Source organism: Garra rufa, chromosome 17, assembly GCF_049309525.1.
Source record: "Garra rufa chromosome 17, GarRuf1.0, whole genome shotgun sequence".
In the NCBI taxonomy this organism is placed as follows: domain Eukaryota; kingdom Metazoa; phylum Chordata; class Actinopteri; order Cypriniformes; family Cyprinidae; genus Garra; species Garra rufa.
The window spans coordinates 45,707,245-45,725,562 of NC_133377.1; the positions used below are offsets into that span (position 1 = coordinate 45,707,245).

An 18,318-nucleotide genomic window follows, 5' to 3' on the forward strand; every position below is an offset into this window, starting at 1 on the left:
CTCTAATAGTAACTATAACAATTACTCTAATGATACTATAGCGATTACTCTAATAGTAACTATAACAATTACTCTTATAGTAACTATAACAATTACTCTAATGATACTATAGCGATTACTCTAATAGTAACTATAACAATTACTCTAATGATACTATAGCGATTACTCTAATAGTAACTATAACAATTACTCTAATGATACTATAGCGATTACTCTAATAGTAACTATAACAATTACTCTAATGATACTATAGCGATTACTCTAATAGTAACTATAACAATTACTCTAATGATACTATAGCGATTACTCTAATAGTAACTATAACAATTACTCTAATGATACTATAGCGATACTGTAGCCATTACTTTAGCCCGAGTACAGTCGCCCCCCCTCCCCACTCCCCCTCTGGCCTGCACTCACATAGGGTTTTAGCATTCGTGCCAGAGCACGCTTACATCTTTATGTTGCGATGGTTTCAGGATAAACAGGAAGAGCCCTCTAATAGTAACTATAACAATTACTCTAATGATACTATAGCGATTACTCTAATAGTAACTATAACAATTACTCTAATGATACTATAGCGATTACTCTAATAGTAACTATAACAATTACTCTAATGATACTATAGCGATTACTCTAATAGTAACTATAACAATTACTCTAATGATACTATAGCGATTACTCTAATAGTAACTATAACAATTACTCTAATGATACTATAGCGATTACTCTAATAGTAACTATAACAATTACTCTAATGATACTATAGCGATTACTCTAATAGTAACTATAACAATTACTCTGATACTATAGCGATTACTCTAATAGTAACTATAACAATTACTCTTATAGTAACTATAACAATTACTCTAATGATACTATAGCGATTACTCTAATAGTAACTATAACAATTACTCTAATGATACTATAGCGATTACTCTAATAGTAACTATAACAATTACTCTAATGATACTATAGCGATTACTCTAATAGTAACTATAACAATTACTCTAATGATACTATAGCGATTACTCTAATAGTAACTATAACAATTACTCTAATGATACTATAGCGATTACTCTAATAGTAACTATAACAATTACTCTAATGATACTATAGCGATTACTCTAATAGTAACTATAACAATTACTCTAATGATACTATAGCGATTACTCTAATAGTAACTATAACAATTACTCTAATGATACTATAGCGATTACTCTAATAGTAACTATAACAATTACTCTTATAGTAACTATAACAATTACTCTAATGATACTATAGCGATTACTCTAATAGTAACTATAACAATTACTCTAATGATACTATAGCGATTACTCTAATAGTAACTATAACAATTACTCTAATGATACTATAGCGATTACTCTAATAGTAACTATAACAATTACTCTAATGATACTATAGCGATTACTCTAATAGTAACTATAACAATTACTCTAATGATACTATAGCGATTACTCTAATAGTAACTATAACAATTACTCTAATGATACTATAGCGATTACTCTAATAGTAACTATAACAATTACTCTTATAGTAACTATAACAATTACTCTAATGATACTATAGCGATTACTCTAATAGTAACTATAACAATTACTCTAATGATACTATAGCGATTACTCTAATAGTAACTATAACAATTACTCTAATGATACTATAGCGATTACTCTAATAGTAACTATAACAATTACTCTAATGATACTATAGCGATTACTCTAATAGTAACTATAACAATTACTCTAATGATACTATAGCGATTACTCTAATAGTAACTATAACAATTACTCTAATGATACTATAGCGATTACTCTAATAGTAACTATAACAATTACTCTAATGATACTATAGCGATTACTCTAATAGTAACTATAACAATTACTCTTATAGTAACTATAACAATTACTCTAATGATACTATAGCGATTACTCTAATAGTAACTATAACAATTACTCTAATGATACTATAGCGATTACTCTAATAGTAACTATAACAATTACTCTTATAGTAACTATAACAATTACTCTAATGATACTATAGCGATTACTCTAATAGTAACTATAATGATTACTCTAATGATACTATAGCGATTACTCTAATAGTAACTATAACAATTACTCTAATGATAAAATAGCGATAACTGTAGCCATTACTCTTATAGTAACTATATTGATTACTCTAATAATACTATAGCGATGACTGTAACGAATACTGTAATCTAACGATACTATAACCAGGGACCGAAATTAAGTTTTTGACACACCGGCCAAGTTGGCCGGTGGATTAAAAAATCAACCGGCCAAGCTTATTTTTTACCTGCCAAAATTCTGAACGATTGAACACAGATATATCCAAAGCACGTTATTCTGTATATTATGTGTGCTCCGGACAGAGAGGAGTGACAATTAAAACATCAATAAGAAAAACAACTTTTTGGTCATTTTAGATTTTTTATTATAACTTGGAAATGTTTTTAACGAACTATCTGATCTAGTCAGACTACTTGTTTTCTTTGTCCATGAAATCTGGCCTCCTGCTTCTGACGCAGTCTTTGTGCCACAGCAGGGTTCAACGCTAAGGAATTTTTCTACTGGTCCGATCGGGCCAGTGGTTCATATTTTTACTTGCCCTGCCAAAATTTTTACTGGCCCCACCAAAAAGAAAAAAAAAAGTTAATATTTATTTCTTAGCCACATATTTTAAATGTGTCAAAAGCCAAATATAAATACATACACTTTTTATTCAGCATAACTTTTCTTTAAATACAATTGATAATTTAAAGAATTAAAGAAGTATTTAAGATTTCAATAACTAAAAATATATGCCAGCAGGTGGCGGCACGAAACTGAAATTGATCACTGAATTATATTCATTTGATTCGTTTGAATGCATGGTTCATTCAAGAATAGAGCAAGTGACTCTCTTTATGAATGGGAAATTGAATCATTTCACTAGATTCGTTTAAAAACGCATGTTCACTTATAAACGAAACACCGCTGTGTTTGAATGGAGACGCGCAGAGCCGTTGCACATCTACAATCAAACACAGCAGTGTGACTTGGTCCAGAATAATTTTGACGACGGAAAATCAGCCATAGTGTTATTGTCAGACAATGTAAGTCACTTAATAATAACTTCTTGTTTATTTAACTGCTGTATTAAATCAATATCTCATTTACAAACTCCCATAAAAAAAATATTAAAAGCTGTCACTCATCTTAGTTTCCGATATCACAAAGCTCTATTATAATCAACGACGCTCTCTGTACCGCAAGATCAATCTCTTATTTACACTCTCTCTACACTTTGTTTATAGAAGAATTCTTGAGATATATCTGTGATACATTACTGTGCTGTGAACCCAGACACGTCGGCATTTGGCTTTCTGGTGTATTTAGGACTTACACAACACAACAGGTACAAAGCAGCGATCGTATTTATCTCTGCCATGGTTGATCGCGCCACCTTCTTATTCGCGCTAGTGACGGGAAAAACTACAGCGAGTGACGCGATGCGCATATTCGCTTGGCTTTCGGTGTGAACCCACCATTAGACTGTATTTGCGCACGGCAAATTAAACTTTAGTGACAAGGCAGCACAGGCCCGATCGGGGAAGCATCACAGAGATCCGCGAGACTGATACTGATTAACATTACTGGTGAAAAGATTTACTCGCCATGTGGCGGATGGCGCTTTAAATTGAACTCGCCAGACAGAGAATTTGCTCGCATTTGGCGAGTGGCGAGTGTTAATTTCGGACCCTGACTATAACAATAACTAGTGATTAATAGTAACAATAGCAATTACTCTAATGATACTATAGTGATAACTGTAGCTATTACTCTTATAGTAACTATAGCAATTACTCTAACAATAATGATAACTATAGTGCTAGTGATAATTATATTGACTAGAGATAACTATAAAAAATGAAAAAATTACTATAACTGTAAAGATAACAATAACTATATTAGTATCCATACTGATAACATTCTGATGCAGTTTTTGTTTTCTGTTGCTTTAAGTCGTCAAGCTTTGTAAAGTCAGGTGGATTCTGCATAAATTAGTATAAAATACATCCACCCACATATAGTGTAAAGCAGTAGTTAGCTAAAACCTTTTACCTGATACATTTATATTGAAAGAAACCAATAGACAAAATATTATAAAAATCAACATTTTTCTCACCTCGTCCACCGTTTTGAAAGCCTTCATGTCGGGAACGCATGTATGAAGTCATTCAGAAAGACGTTTTAATGTACTCAGGCTTGTTTTCATTGGTGTTATTATGTTTCATTGGTTGTTTGTTAATTTCTTTATCCTGACGCTTTCAATCTTCCCTCAGCTGCAGGTCGGTGAGATCCAGCGGAGCTCCAACATCAGCTCCACCGCTGCAGATCTCCTCCAGGCTCGTCAGCAGATCACGCTGTACCAGCAGCAGCTGGACGAGAGGGACGCACAGGCCAGAGGTCACCAGGAGAAGACGCAGGAGCAGCTTTTATTGATCGCGCAGCTTCAGGACAGACTGAGTGAAGCAGAGAGAGTGAGTTCACTATTAAACAAGTCAGCCCACTCAACGGCCATCAGCCCTAGGCAGCTGTTTCCAGTCATGCGATCCAGCCTCATAGAAATAAAGACAAAAAAATAGTATTGTTGCACTTGAGTCCTCATTAAAACAACCAAACAGACATCTTTAAACGAACTGAGTGAAAAATACACTTACTGAATAATTGCAGATTTATTTTCTAAGTAATCACATTAGAGCTGTCAATTTAACAAGTTAAGTGACTCACTGCATGATGTAGCCTATTAGGACGCAGTTATGTCAGTATTTGTCTCAGTGTACAAGTATTACACAAGCAGTGGAGCCGTTTTTCCACAATATCTGTGCAATTTCAAATGTAATATTGATTTTTTGCAACAGTTCAATAAACAAGAAGTTAATGTTGTGTTACATTATAGACCCAATATTGTCTATAAATCTGTTTTAGCTCAATTTCGCAAACGAAAATGGTTTTAAACAAAGCCACAGCAGAACTGTTGTGCAGTTAATGATACTATAGCGATTACTCTAATGATACTATAGTAATTACCCTAATAGTAACTATATCGATTTCTCTAATAATAATAATATAGCGATAACTGTAGCAATTACTCTAATAGTAAATATAGCAATTACTCTAATAGTAAATATATTGATTAATGATACTGTAGTGACTACTCTAATGATACTATAGCGATAACTGTAGCAATAACTCTAATAGTAACTATAGCAATTACTCTAATGATACTATAGCGATAACTGTAGCGATTACTCTAATAGTAACTATAACAATTACTCTAATCATACTATAGCGATAACTGTAGCAATAACTCTAATAGTAACTATAGCAATTACTCTAATGATACTATAGCGATAACTGTAGCGATTACTCTAATAGTAACTATAGCAATTACTCTAATCATACTATAGCGATAACTGTAGCGATTACTCTAATAGTAACTATAGCAATTACTCTAATGATACTATAGCGATAACTGTAGCGATTACTCTAATAGTAACTATAACAATTACTCTAATCATACTATAGCGATAACTGTAGCAATAACTCTAATAGTAACTATAGCAATTACTCTAATGATACTATAGCGATAACTGTAGCGATTACTCTAATAGTAACTATAGCAATTACTCTAATCATACTATAGCGATAACTGTAGCGATTACTCTAATAGTAACTATAACAATTACTCTAATCATACTATAGCGATAACTGTAGCAATAACTCTAATAGTAACTATAGCAATTACTCTAATGGTACTATAGCGATAACTGTAGCGATTACTCTAATAGTAACTATAACAATTACTCTAATCATACTATAGCGATAACTGTAGCAATAACTCTAATAGTAACTATAGCAATTACTCTAATGGTACTATAGCGATAACTGTAGCGATTACTCTAATAGTAACTATAGCAATTACTCTAATCATACTATAGCGATAACTGTAGCGATTACTCTAATAGTAACTATAGCAATTACTCTAATCATACTATAGCGATAACTGTAGCGATTACTCTAATAGTAACTATAACAATTACTCTAATCATACTATAGCGATAACTGTAGCAATAACTCTAATAGTAACTATAGCAATTACTCTAATGGTACTATAGCGATAACTGTAGCGATTACTCTAATAGTAACTATAGCAATTACTCTAATCATACTATAGCGATAACTGTAGCGATTACTCTAATAGTAACTATAGCAATTACTCTAATGATACTATAGCGATAACTGTAGCGATTACTCTAATAGTAACTATAGCAATTACTCTAATGATACTATAGCGATAACTGTAGCGATTACTCTAATAGTAACTATAGCAATTACTCTAATGATACTATAGCGATAACTGTAGCGATTACTCTAATAGTAACTATAGCAATTACTCTAATGATACTATAGCGATAACTGTAGCGATTACTCTAATAGTAACTATAGCAATTACTCTAATGATACTATAGCGATAACTGTAGCAATAACTCTAATAGTAACTATAGCAATTACTCTAATCATACTATAGCGATAACTGTAGCGATTACTCTAATAGTAACTATAGCAATTACTCTAATCATACTATAGCGATAACTGTAGTGATTACTCTAATAGTAACTATAGCAATTACTCTAATGATACTATAGCGATAACTGTAGCGATTACCCTAATAGTAACTATAGCAATTACTCTAATGATACTATAGCGATAACTGTAGCAATAACTCTAATAGTAACTATAGCAATTACTCTAATCATACTATAGCGATAACTGTAGCGATTACTCTAATAGTAACTATAGCAATTACTCTAATCATACTATAGCGATAACTGTAGCGATTACTCTAATAGTAACTATAGCAATTACTCTAATGATACTATAGCGATAACTGTAGCAATAACTCTAATAGTAACTATAGCAATTACTCTAATGATACTATAGCGATAACTGTAGCAATAACTCTAATAGTAACTATAGCAATTACTCTAATGATACTATAGCGATAACTGTAGCGATTACTCTAATAGTAACTATAGCAATTACTCTAATGATACTATAGCGATAACTGTAGCAATAACTCTAATAGTAACTATAGCAATTACTCTAATCATACTATAGCGATAACTGTAGCGATTACTCTAATAGTAACTATAGCAATTACTCTAATGATACTATAGCGATAACTGTAGCAATAACTCTAATAGTAACTATAGCAATTACTCTAATGATACTATAGCGATAACTGTAGCAATAACTCTAATAGTAACTATAGCAATTACTCTAATGATACTATAGCGATAACTGTAGCGATTACTCTAATAGTAACTATAGCAATTACTCTAATCATACTATAGCGATAACTGTAGCGATTACTCTAATAGTAACTATAGCAATTACTCTAATGATACTATAGCGATAACTGTAGCAATAACTCTAATAGTAACTATAGCAATTACTCTAATCATACTATAGCGATAACTGTAGCGATTACTCTAATAGTAACTATAGCAATTACTCTAATAGTAAATATATTGATTAATGATACTGTAGTGACTACTCTAATGATACTATAGCGATAATTGTAGCAATAACTCTAATAGTAACTATAAAAATTACTCTAATCATACTAAAGCGATAACTGTAGCGATTACTCTAATACAGGGGTTTTCAAACCTGTCCTGGAGCCTCCCCTGCCCTGCACATTTTGTATGTCTCCCTTATTAGGCACACCCAATTCAGGTCTTGCAGTCTCTACTAATGAGCTGATGATTTGAATCAGGTGTATTAGATGAGAGAGACAAGCAAAATGTGCAGGGCAGGGGAGGCTCCAGGACAGGTTTGAAAACCCCTGCTCTAATATATTTACTATTAGAGTAATTGCTATAGTTACTATTAATTAATTATACTGTAGTGACTACTCTACTGATATTATAGTGATAATAGAAACTCTAATAGTGACTGTAACAGTTACTCTAATCATATTATAGCAATAATTGTAGCAATAATTTAGCATAAAATACATCCACCCACATATAGTACAAAAATAGTTCCAAACAAAGCCACAGCAGAACTGTTGTGCACTTTGAGCAATGTTTCTTTACGAAATAAATTCATGTTTTTGAACAAATCAAGTGAGTCAGTGACCCATTCATTAAGACAGTCACCATAAATCAGTTAAGTGAATGTATCAATGACAGTATATTTTTTAAAAATCATTTTATATTTCAATATTGAATAGAATAATACTCCTTTATTTTCATAATTTATGCCATGTTAAATCAAAAATATTGAAAATGTAATAATGACTTTAAATGATCTTTAGGATCTAATTTCTTAGCCAAAATTAATGTGTGATTATTTTGTGCTAAATTATATTTGATCGTTGTGCAGTCAACTAGATTGCGCTTGCCATAAAAACTTGTTAAAATTAAAAATGTGATTATTATTATTTTTTTTCTGTTATCAGGTCCGCACACAAGCTGAAGAATCGTTTGCACAGAATTTACGAGAAAAAGACTTACTGAACACTGAACAGCAGCATCTGATAACACAACTTCAGGACCAGCTTCTGACTTCCAAACAACAAGTGGAGGATTTCAACAAACATCTGGCTGCAAAAACACAAGAGCTGGAGAGCTGCGAAAAAGAGCTCTCCTCATCCAAACAGAAAGAGCGCATGTCGTCTGGGGAAATCCTGCAGCTCATGAAAACCGTCGAGGACCTTCAGCAGCGCTGCCACCAGGGCGGCCAATCCGAGAGCGAGACGCTCCAGAGAATCGAGGGCGACTGGAGCCGCCAGATGGAGCAGCTGCGAGCCGAACTGGACGAAATGTACGGACAGCAGATCGTGCAGATGAAACAGGAACTTCGCATGCAACACTCGACGGAGGTGGAGCGAATCCGAGCGCAGCACCGCTCAGAAACCGAGAAGATCGTCCAGCAGCACCAGTCAGAGCTGGAGCGGTTCAAAGGTCAGCTGTTTCAGAGCACCGGAGGCGTTAATGTGCTGAACGTAAAGGTCATCGAGCTTCAGCAGAAGCTGCAGGAGACACAGGTGCTGCGTGAAAAGGCGGAGCAGGAACTGGCGCAGACAAGCGCAGAAAAACTCGATCTGGCGCAGAAGGTGCAAACCCAGAGTCCAGAGAAAATTCAAATGCTACACGATGCCATTAGCGACCTGCAGGCGCAGCTTGATGCGGCACACAAGGTCAACGGCGAACTAGAAGCCAAGCACGAATCAGAAATCACCAACTATAAGATCAAACTCGACATGCTAGAACGGGAAAAAGACGCCGTGCTCGACCGCATGGCCGAATCGCAGGAAGCGGAGTTGGAACGTCTGCGCACGCAGCTCTTGTTTAGCCACGAGGAGGAGCTTTCCCGACTTCGTGACGACCTCCAACGAGAAAGCCAGCTCAACGTGGAGAACCTGCGTGACGAGATGGCCGTGAGGCACCGCGAGGCTTTGGAAGTTTTCGAGGACAAGCTGCGGTCGGTGGAAAGCGAGAGATCCTCGTTGCTTCAAGAGATCGTAGGGTTGAAAAACGACCTGAATCGGGCGCTGGAAAGCCACAGAGCTGAGGAGCTGGTTGCGCAGCTGAAGGAACTGCAGACGGAAGTCGAGCATCTGAGAGCAGAGAGTGAAGAAAAAGAGTCGAGAGACGAGCTAACAACTCTGAAAAACGAGCGTGAAAACCTTCTGCAGAAAATCAACCACCTTACCTTAGAAAACGAACAAGCATGTTTGCAACTAGAAGACCTGCAGGATGAGATCGAAAAGCAGAGGAACACGTTCTCCTTCGCTGAAAAGAACTTTGAGGTGAACTACCAAGAGCTGAAGGACGAGTACACCTGCCTGGTGAATGCTAAACTGCAGCTAGAGCAGCGCTTGATCAAAGAAGCCATGGAATACGAGACAAAGCTCAGAGATGTTCAAACCAGATGCGAGGAAGTGGACGGCAAGACGCTGATTGAAAAAGACACCACTGAGCTGATGGAAAAGCTAGAAGTGGCCGAGAGCGAGAAGAAGAGCTTGGCGGAGCAGCTCTCAACGATACAAATGGATGTGAAACGTCTTGAAGATGAGCTCAAGAGGACGCTACTTGGAAAAGACTCTTCTGAGCTGATGGAGAAGCTGGAGACTGCTGAAAACGAGAAGAAGAGTTTGGAGGAGCGGCTCCTGCTGATGGAAACTGACATGAAGAAGCTTGAAGACGAGCTCAAGAATACACTAATTGAAAAAGACTCTACGGAGTTGATGGAAAAGCTGGAATTGGCCAAGAATGAGAATAAGAACTTGGTGGAGCGCCTCTCGCAAATGGAAACTGACATGAAACATCTTGAAGAGCTCAAGAAGACGCCAATTAAAAAAGACTCTACGGAGTTGATGGAAAAGCTGGAGACGGCTGAGAACGAGAATAAGAGCTTGACTGAGTGCCTCTCGCAGATGGAAATGGATGTGAAACAACTTAAAGATAAGCTCAAGGAGAAGCCGACTGAAAAAGACTCAACGGAGTTGTTGGAAAAGCTTGAGATGGCTGAGAACGATAAGAAGAGCTTAGAGGAGCAGCTCTTGACGTTGCAAGAAGAGCTCAAGAAAACACTAATTGAAAAACAGTCTACGGAGTTAATGGAAAAGCTGGAAGTGGCCGAAAATGAGAATAAAAGGTTGGTGGAGCGCCTCTCGCAGATGGAAACGAGCACAAAACAATTTGAAGACGAGCTCAAGAAGACGGTGGTTGAAAAAGACCCTTATGAGCTGATGGAAAAGCTGGAGATCGCTGAGAACGAGAAGAAGAGCTTGGAGGAGCGGCTCTCGCTGATGGAAACGGACATGAAGAAGCTCGAAGACAACCTTAAGAAGACACTGGTTGATAAAGGCTCATCAGAGCTGATTGAAAAGCTGGAAGTGGCAGAGAATGAGAATAAAAAGTTGGTAGAGCGCCTCTCGCAGATGGAAACTGCCGCAAAACAGCTCAAAGATGAGCTCAAGAAGACGCTGATCAAAAAAGATATTTATGAACTGAGGGAAAAGCTGGAGACAGCTGAGAACGAGAAGAAGAGCTTGGAGGGCCGTCTTTCAATGATGCAAACTGACATGAAACGTCTTGAAGAAGAGCAGAAGAAGACACAGATTGATAAAGGCTCATCTGAGCTGATTGAAAAGCTGGAATTGGCAGAGAATGAGAATAAAAAGTTGGTGGAGCGCCTCTCGCAGATGGAAACTGGTGCAAAACAGCTCAAAGATGAGCTCAAGAAGACGCCAATCAAAAAAGACACTTATGAACTGAGGGAAAAGCTGGAGACGTCTGAGAAGGAGAAGAAGAGCTTGGAGGACCGTCTTTCAATGATGCAAACTGACATGAAACGTCTTGAAGAAGAGCTGAAGAAGACACAGATTGATAAAGGCTCATCTGAGCTGATTGAAAAGCTGGAAGTGGCAGAGAATGAGAATAAAAAGTTGGTGGAGCGCCTCTCGCAGATGGAAACTGCCGCAAAACAGCTCAAAGATGAGCTCAAGAAGACGCCGATCAAAAAAGACACTTATGAACTGAGGGCAAAGCTGGAGACGTCTGAGAAGGAGAAGAAGAGCCTGGAGAAGCGTCTCGAGATGTTGAAGGGAGGCAGAGACGGAGAGCTGGACTGCAGCGTCGCTGGTGGGCAGTGCTCTGTAGAGACGCATCACGCTCACATCAGATCTTTGCAGGAGGAACTGGATGTGCTTCGCTCGTCCCTGCGAGAGAAGGAGCGCCTCGAAGCCGCGCGGCTGCAGTACGACGACCCCTCCTCTCCGACAGCAGCGCAGCAGCCGCAGCCGCAGCCGCAGGAGGGGAGGGAGAGAGAGACGCCTGCGAGTACTCCAGCGCGCCGGCTCGCTTTACACACACATTTAGCAGCGGCAGCAGCACACGAGGATCAGCTTTCAGCGTCTGACCGACTCCCGCAGCAGGTAAGAGCTGATGATAATGTGTGTTTGTTTACGTCGAGTCTCGTTCCGCAAACTCGTGATGCAACAGTTGGTCTGCGTTTATCTGCATCGCACTGCATTCAGAATGCACCAGCTGTGCTTGATTTGATGTGGAAAGCTTTTTCAGGAGATTTATCCGTGCAGAGCTGCAGGTGAAGACTGTGGGAGGAATTGATGTGCGTTCGAGGGCCGTTTAACGTGAGCCAGAAGGAACGAGAGATGATTTCGAATCGGACGGAGTGCAGGGCGATGGAGGGGCGAGAGAGATTGTGTTAGAGAAGAGAGAGGGAGACAGATGAGCTTTATTCTTCAGTGTGTAACACTCTTTGATCTCAGCAGCTCTGATGGAAATGAGTGAATGTAGACAGCCTTAGAAACACATCAATTAGACTTTAACTTAATTTTTTTTTTTTTCCTCACAAAACACATTTTATGGGAGAATCTCACAAAAACACATGCCAGTCACATTTAACCCAAATTTTTTTTTACATTTAATTAAGTAATTTATTTATTATTTGTTTTATAATTTTGTATTTATTTTGTAATTTTAATGTATTAGTTTATTATCATTCTTTTGTGTGTGTGTGTGTGTGTGTGTGTGTGTGTATATAAAGAAAATCATGTCTATATTTCTATAGCACATGCCCATTTTCTTTTTGCATTTTTATGTTATTATATATTTAAAAAAAATTCTCATCCCCTAATTCTCATTTTATTTTTTTATTTTTTTATTAAATTAAATTAAATAATTCTATTTAAATCAGGAATTATAAACACATAAAATCCATAAATGTTTTTCTTAGCATTTTTATATTATTATATATATTCTCATTTCTTAGTTCTCATTTTATTTCATTTTTTAAATTAAATTAAAGTAATTTAATTCAATTTAAAACAGGAATTATAAAAACAAGAAGTAAAAAATATTATAAATAGTGAAAATATAAATAAATGTATAAATAAAGAAAGGGAAAATAAATAAATAAAATAAAAATACTAATAAAATATCAAATATAAATATATATTTTTTGAAAACATTTTTATTTTAATTATGAAGTTTGAAATGTGACACAGACATGTTCTTTGCAGTTTCATGGCAGTATTTCCAGAGCACATTTGATGTCCATAAAGCTTTTATTTACATATTTATGTTATTATAAATTTTTTTAAATTGTCATCTCCCTAATTCTCATTTTATTTTTTATTTTTTAATTAAATAATTAAAATAAATTTAAATCTGGAATTTTAAAAACTTATGATGTAAAATTAAAATGAGTAAAATTTTGAGTTTGAAATATGACTCAGACATTTTTTGCATTTATATATTTAAATTATCATCCCCTAATTCTCATTTTATTTATTTTTTAATTTGAAATTAAATTAAAATAAATGTAAATCTGGATTTTTAAAAACTGAAAAATACTTGCATTTATGAAGGAATTTTTTTATTATAAATAGTGAAAATATAAATAAAAGTATAAATAAAGAAAGGAAATAAATAATATATAATTGTATATTTAAAAAAAAAAAATTACATATATTTTTGAGTTTGAAATAGTATTTGAAATATGACAGAAATTTTTTGCATTTATTTTTATATATATATATATATTTTTTTTTTTACTTAATTATTTAATTTACTTTAATGTAACATTTTTATATATATTTAATTCTCATCCCCTAATTCTCATTTATTTTTATAAATGTATATTTTTTTATTAAATTAAGTAGTTAAAATAAATGTAAATCTGGAATTTAAACAACTTAAAATTACTTGCTTTTATGAAGAAAAATGATTATTTTAAATAGCGAGAATATAAATAAAAGTATAAATAAAGAACAAGAAATAAAAAAAAAAAATCTTGTCCCCCTAATTCTCATTTTTTTTTTATTTCTTTTTCATTTTTTTTTTAAATTAATTTCAATTAAATTTAAATCAAGAATTTTTTATTACATTATTGGCGGTACAAATATTACCATGATGTAGAAATAATTTACAATGTAGATAATCAAATTCTAATCCAATTATTTTCACATTACTGTCATGCGAGTGAGAGTGTTTGATTGTTGTGTATTTCAGTAATGATAACGGGAAAATTTAATTATCATGAAATAATGTCACAGCAACAAATCTTAATGTTCCTAAATATAGGCTAACTCGCTTTTATGAAGAAAAAAATATTGTTATAAATAGGGAAAATATAAAAGTATAAATAAAGAAAATAAATATGATTAAAATAAAAAATATTAGAATTAAAAAAAAACATTTTTAATTGTGATTTTGGAGTTGAAATCTCTGTGATCCGCAGGTGGAGACGGGAGGCGCTCAGGCCGATGGAGACGCTCTCAGAGCCTCGCTCATGATGCAGCCGCAGGAAATGGACGGCGTTGAGCATGTGAGTATCTGTCTGTCAATCAAACTCTTCATGTTCATATTCAGCTCAACACTTTAGGAGGAAAAAAACAAGTGTAAGATTGTAGGAAACTAATTTCGCTCACAAATTGCTAGTGAAGTTCACAAATAATTGTAACACTTTGGGGTTTAAAAAGACTTTAAGGTTTTAGTTTAGTTTAATAAACTAAATACATTTATATGTTTTTAGTTTAATATAAAAAAACTAAATATACAATTTTAAGGTTTTAGTTTAATATAATAAACTAAATACATTTTATGGTTTTAGTTTAACATAATAAACTAAATAAATACATTTGAAGGATTTAGTTTAGTTTAATAAACTAAATACATTTTTTATGGTTTTAGTTTATTATAAAAAAAACGAAATAAATATATTTTAAGGTTTTAGTTTAATAAATACATTTTATGGTTTTAGTTTAACATAATAAACTAAATAAATACATTTTATGGTTTTAGTTTAACGTAATAAACTAAATAAATAAATTTGAAGGATTTAGTTTAGTTTAATAAACTAAATACATTTTTTATGGTTTTAGTTTATTATAAAAAAAACGAAATAAATATATTTTAAGGTTTTAGTTTAATAAATACATTTTATGGTTTTAGTTTAACATAATAAACTAAATAAATAAATTTGAAGGTTTTAGTTTAATAAATGAAATACATTTATATGGTTGTAGTTTAATATCATAAACAAAATAAATACAATTTAAGGTTTTAGTTTAATATAATAAACTAAATAAATACATTTTATGGTTTTGGTTTAACATAATAAAATAAATAAATTTGAAGGTTTTAGTTTAGTTCAATAAACTAAATACATTTTTTATGGTTTTAGTTTAATATAAAAAAACTAAATAAATATATTTTAAGGTTTTAGTTTAGTTTAATAAATGAAATACATTTATATGGTTGTAGTTTAATAACATAAACTAAATAAATACATTTTATGGTTTTAGTTTAACATAATAAACTAAATAAATACATTTGAAGGATTTAGTTTAGTTTAATAAACTAAATACATTTTTTATGGTTTTAGTTTATTATAAAAAAAACGAAATAAATATATTTTAAGGTTTTAGTTTAATAAATACATTTTATGGTTTTAGTTTAACATAATAAACTAAATAAATACATTTTATGGTTTTAGTTTAACATAATAAACTAAATAAATAAATTTGAAGGATTTAGTTTAGTTTAATAAACTAAATACATTTTTTATGGTTTTAGTTTATTATAAAAAAAACGAAATAAATATATTTTAAGGTTTTAGTTTAATAAATACATTTTATGGTTTTAGTTTAACATAATAAACTAAATAAATACATTTTATGGTTTTAGTTTAACATAATAAACTAAATAAATAAATTTGAAGGATTTAGTTTAGTTTAATAAACTAAATACATTTTTTATGGTTTTAGTTTATTATAAAAAAATGAAATAAATATATTTTAAGGTTTTAGTTTAATAAATACATTTTATGGTTTTAGTTTAACATAATAAACTAAATAAATAAATTTGAAGGTTTTAGTTTAATAAATGAAATACATTTATATGGTTGTAGTTTAATATCATAAACAAAATAAATACAATTTAAGGTTTTAGTTTAGTATAATAAACTAAATAAATACATTTTATGGTTTTGGTTTAACATAATAAAATAAATAAATTTGAAGGTTTTAGTTTAGTTCAATAAACTAAATACATTTTTTATGGTTTTAGTTTAATATAAAAAAACTAAATAAATATATTTTAAGGTTTTAGTTTAGTTTAATAAATGAAATACATTTATATGGTTGTAGTTTAATAACATAAACTAAATAAATACATTTTAAGGTTTTAGTTTTGTATAATAAACTAAATAAACACCATTATAATAAACATTTTCTTTTGGTTTTAGTTTAGTATAATAAACTAAATAAATACATTTTAAGGTTTTAGTTTTGTATAATAAACTAAATAAACACCATTATAATAAACATTTTCTTTTGGTTTTAGTTTAATATAATAAACTAAATACATTTTTATGGTTGTAGTTTAATATCATAAACAAAATAAATAAATTTTAAGGTTTTAGTTTAGCATAAAAAACTAAATAAATACATGTAAAGGTTTTAGTTTTATATAATAAACTACATAAATTCATTTTAAGTTTTTAGTTTAGTATAATAAACTAAATAAACACCAGTATAATAAACATTTTCTTTGGTTTTAGTTTAGTATAATAAACTAAATAATTTTTTATGGTTTTAGTTTAGCATAATAAACTAAATAAATACATTTTAAAGTTTTTGTTTAGTATAATAAAATAAATGTTTATGTTTTAGTTTTTGTGTAATAAACAAAATGCATTTGGTTATTTTGATATAATTACCTAAATAAACATATTTTTAGTTAAGTATATATTAAGTATATATTTCAGGTCAATCAAACAAATTTTTGGCATCATTACAATGTTTACAGTCTTTAGGACATCAAAATACCAGCTGAAAAAAAACAAATGTAGGATTGAAGGAAACAATCATTCGCTCACAAATTGCTAGTGAAGTACAAAGAAGTGGCAAGTAACACACTAGGCTTTAAAAAAGTCATTTTATACAGTTTATAAATGTGTGTGAATGTACTCGAGAGTGTGTGCGTCTGCTGCGGTTTAAGTGCTATTAGGTGAATTTGCTTTTGAGTATTAGTGTCACGCTGACATTTATCAGAAACCTGCTATTAAAGCATCGACTGTGTTTCCTGAGCGGCAGATTTCTGTCTGTAATTGCTTCTGGATCTCCATCTTCCTGTGATGGTCATTAAAATGCTTGGTTTCTGCCTGTTAACACATCAATCGGGATGGAGCCGGATCCTCTCTGCTCTTTGTGTCTCCTATAAAAGAGCCTCACAGTCTTGTGATGTGCTCAAGCACACATCTGTGTGTGTGTGTGTGTGTGTGTGTGTGTGTGTGTGTGTGTGTGTTGTGTGTGTGTGTGTGTGTGTGTGTGTGTGTGTGTGTGTGTGTTATTGAGTGTGTGTGTGTGTGTGTGTGTGTGTGTTATTGAGTGTGTGTGTGTGTGTGTGTGTGTTATTGAGTGTGTGTGTGTGTGTGTGTGTTATTGAGTGTGTCTGTGTGTGTGTGTGTGTGTGTGTGTGTGTGTGTGTGTGTGTCTGTGTGTGTGTGTGTCTGTGTGTGTGTGTGTGTGTGTGTGTGTGTGTGTTATTGAGTGTGTGTGTTATTGAGTGTGTGTGTGTGTGTGTGTGTGTGTGTGTGTGTGTGTGTGTGTGTTTGAGTGTGTGTGTGTGTGTGTGTGTGTGTGTGTGTGTGTGTGTGTGTGTGTGTGTGTGTGTAAGTGTCGTGTGTGTGTAAGTGTCGTGTGTGTGTGTGTGTGTGTGTGTGTGTGTGTGTGTGTGTGTGTGTGTGTGTGTAAGTGTCTGTGTGTGTAAGTGTGTGTGTGTGTGTGTGTGTGTGTGTGTCTGTGTGTGTGTGTGTGTGTGTGTGTGTGTGTGTGTGTGTGTGTGTGTGTGTGTGTGTAAGTGTCTGTGTGTGTGTGTGTGTGTGTGTGTGTGTGTGTGTGTGTAAGTGTGTGTGTGTAATGTGTGTGTGTCTGTGTGTAAGTGTGTGTGTGTGTGTGTGTGTGTGTGTGTGTGTGTCTGTGTGTGTGTAAGTGTCTGTGTGTGTGTAAGTGTGTGTGTGTGTGTGTGTGTGTGTAAGTGTCTGTGTGTGTGTGTGTGTGTGTGTGTGTGTGTGTGTGTGTGTAAGTGTGTGTGTGTGTGTGTGTGTGTGTGTGTGTGTGTAAGTGTGTGTGTGTGTGTGTGTGTGTGTGTAAGTGTGTGTGTGTGTGTGTGTGTGTGTGTGTGTGTGT

At 33.2% G+C, this 18,318-nt stretch overlaps 1 protein-coding gene across 1 annotated transcript in view; it reads left to right on the forward strand.

Annotated features, from left to right (window-relative positions):
• Positions 1-14,510, forward strand: part of LOC141289450 (A-kinase anchor protein 9-like) — a 65,324-nt gene extending 50,814 nt beyond the window's left edge. Inside the window, exons 6-8 of the mRNA XM_073821544.1 lie at positions 4,370-4,567; positions 8,557-12,039; positions 14,367-14,510. Of these exons, the coding sequence (XP_073677645.1) occupies positions 4,370-4,567; positions 8,557-12,039; positions 14,367-14,510 (3,825 nt within the window). The remainder of the gene's footprint in view (positions 1-4,369; positions 4,568-8,556; positions 12,040-14,366) is intronic.
• The last annotated feature ends 3,808 nt before the right edge of the window (positions 14,511-18,318 follow it).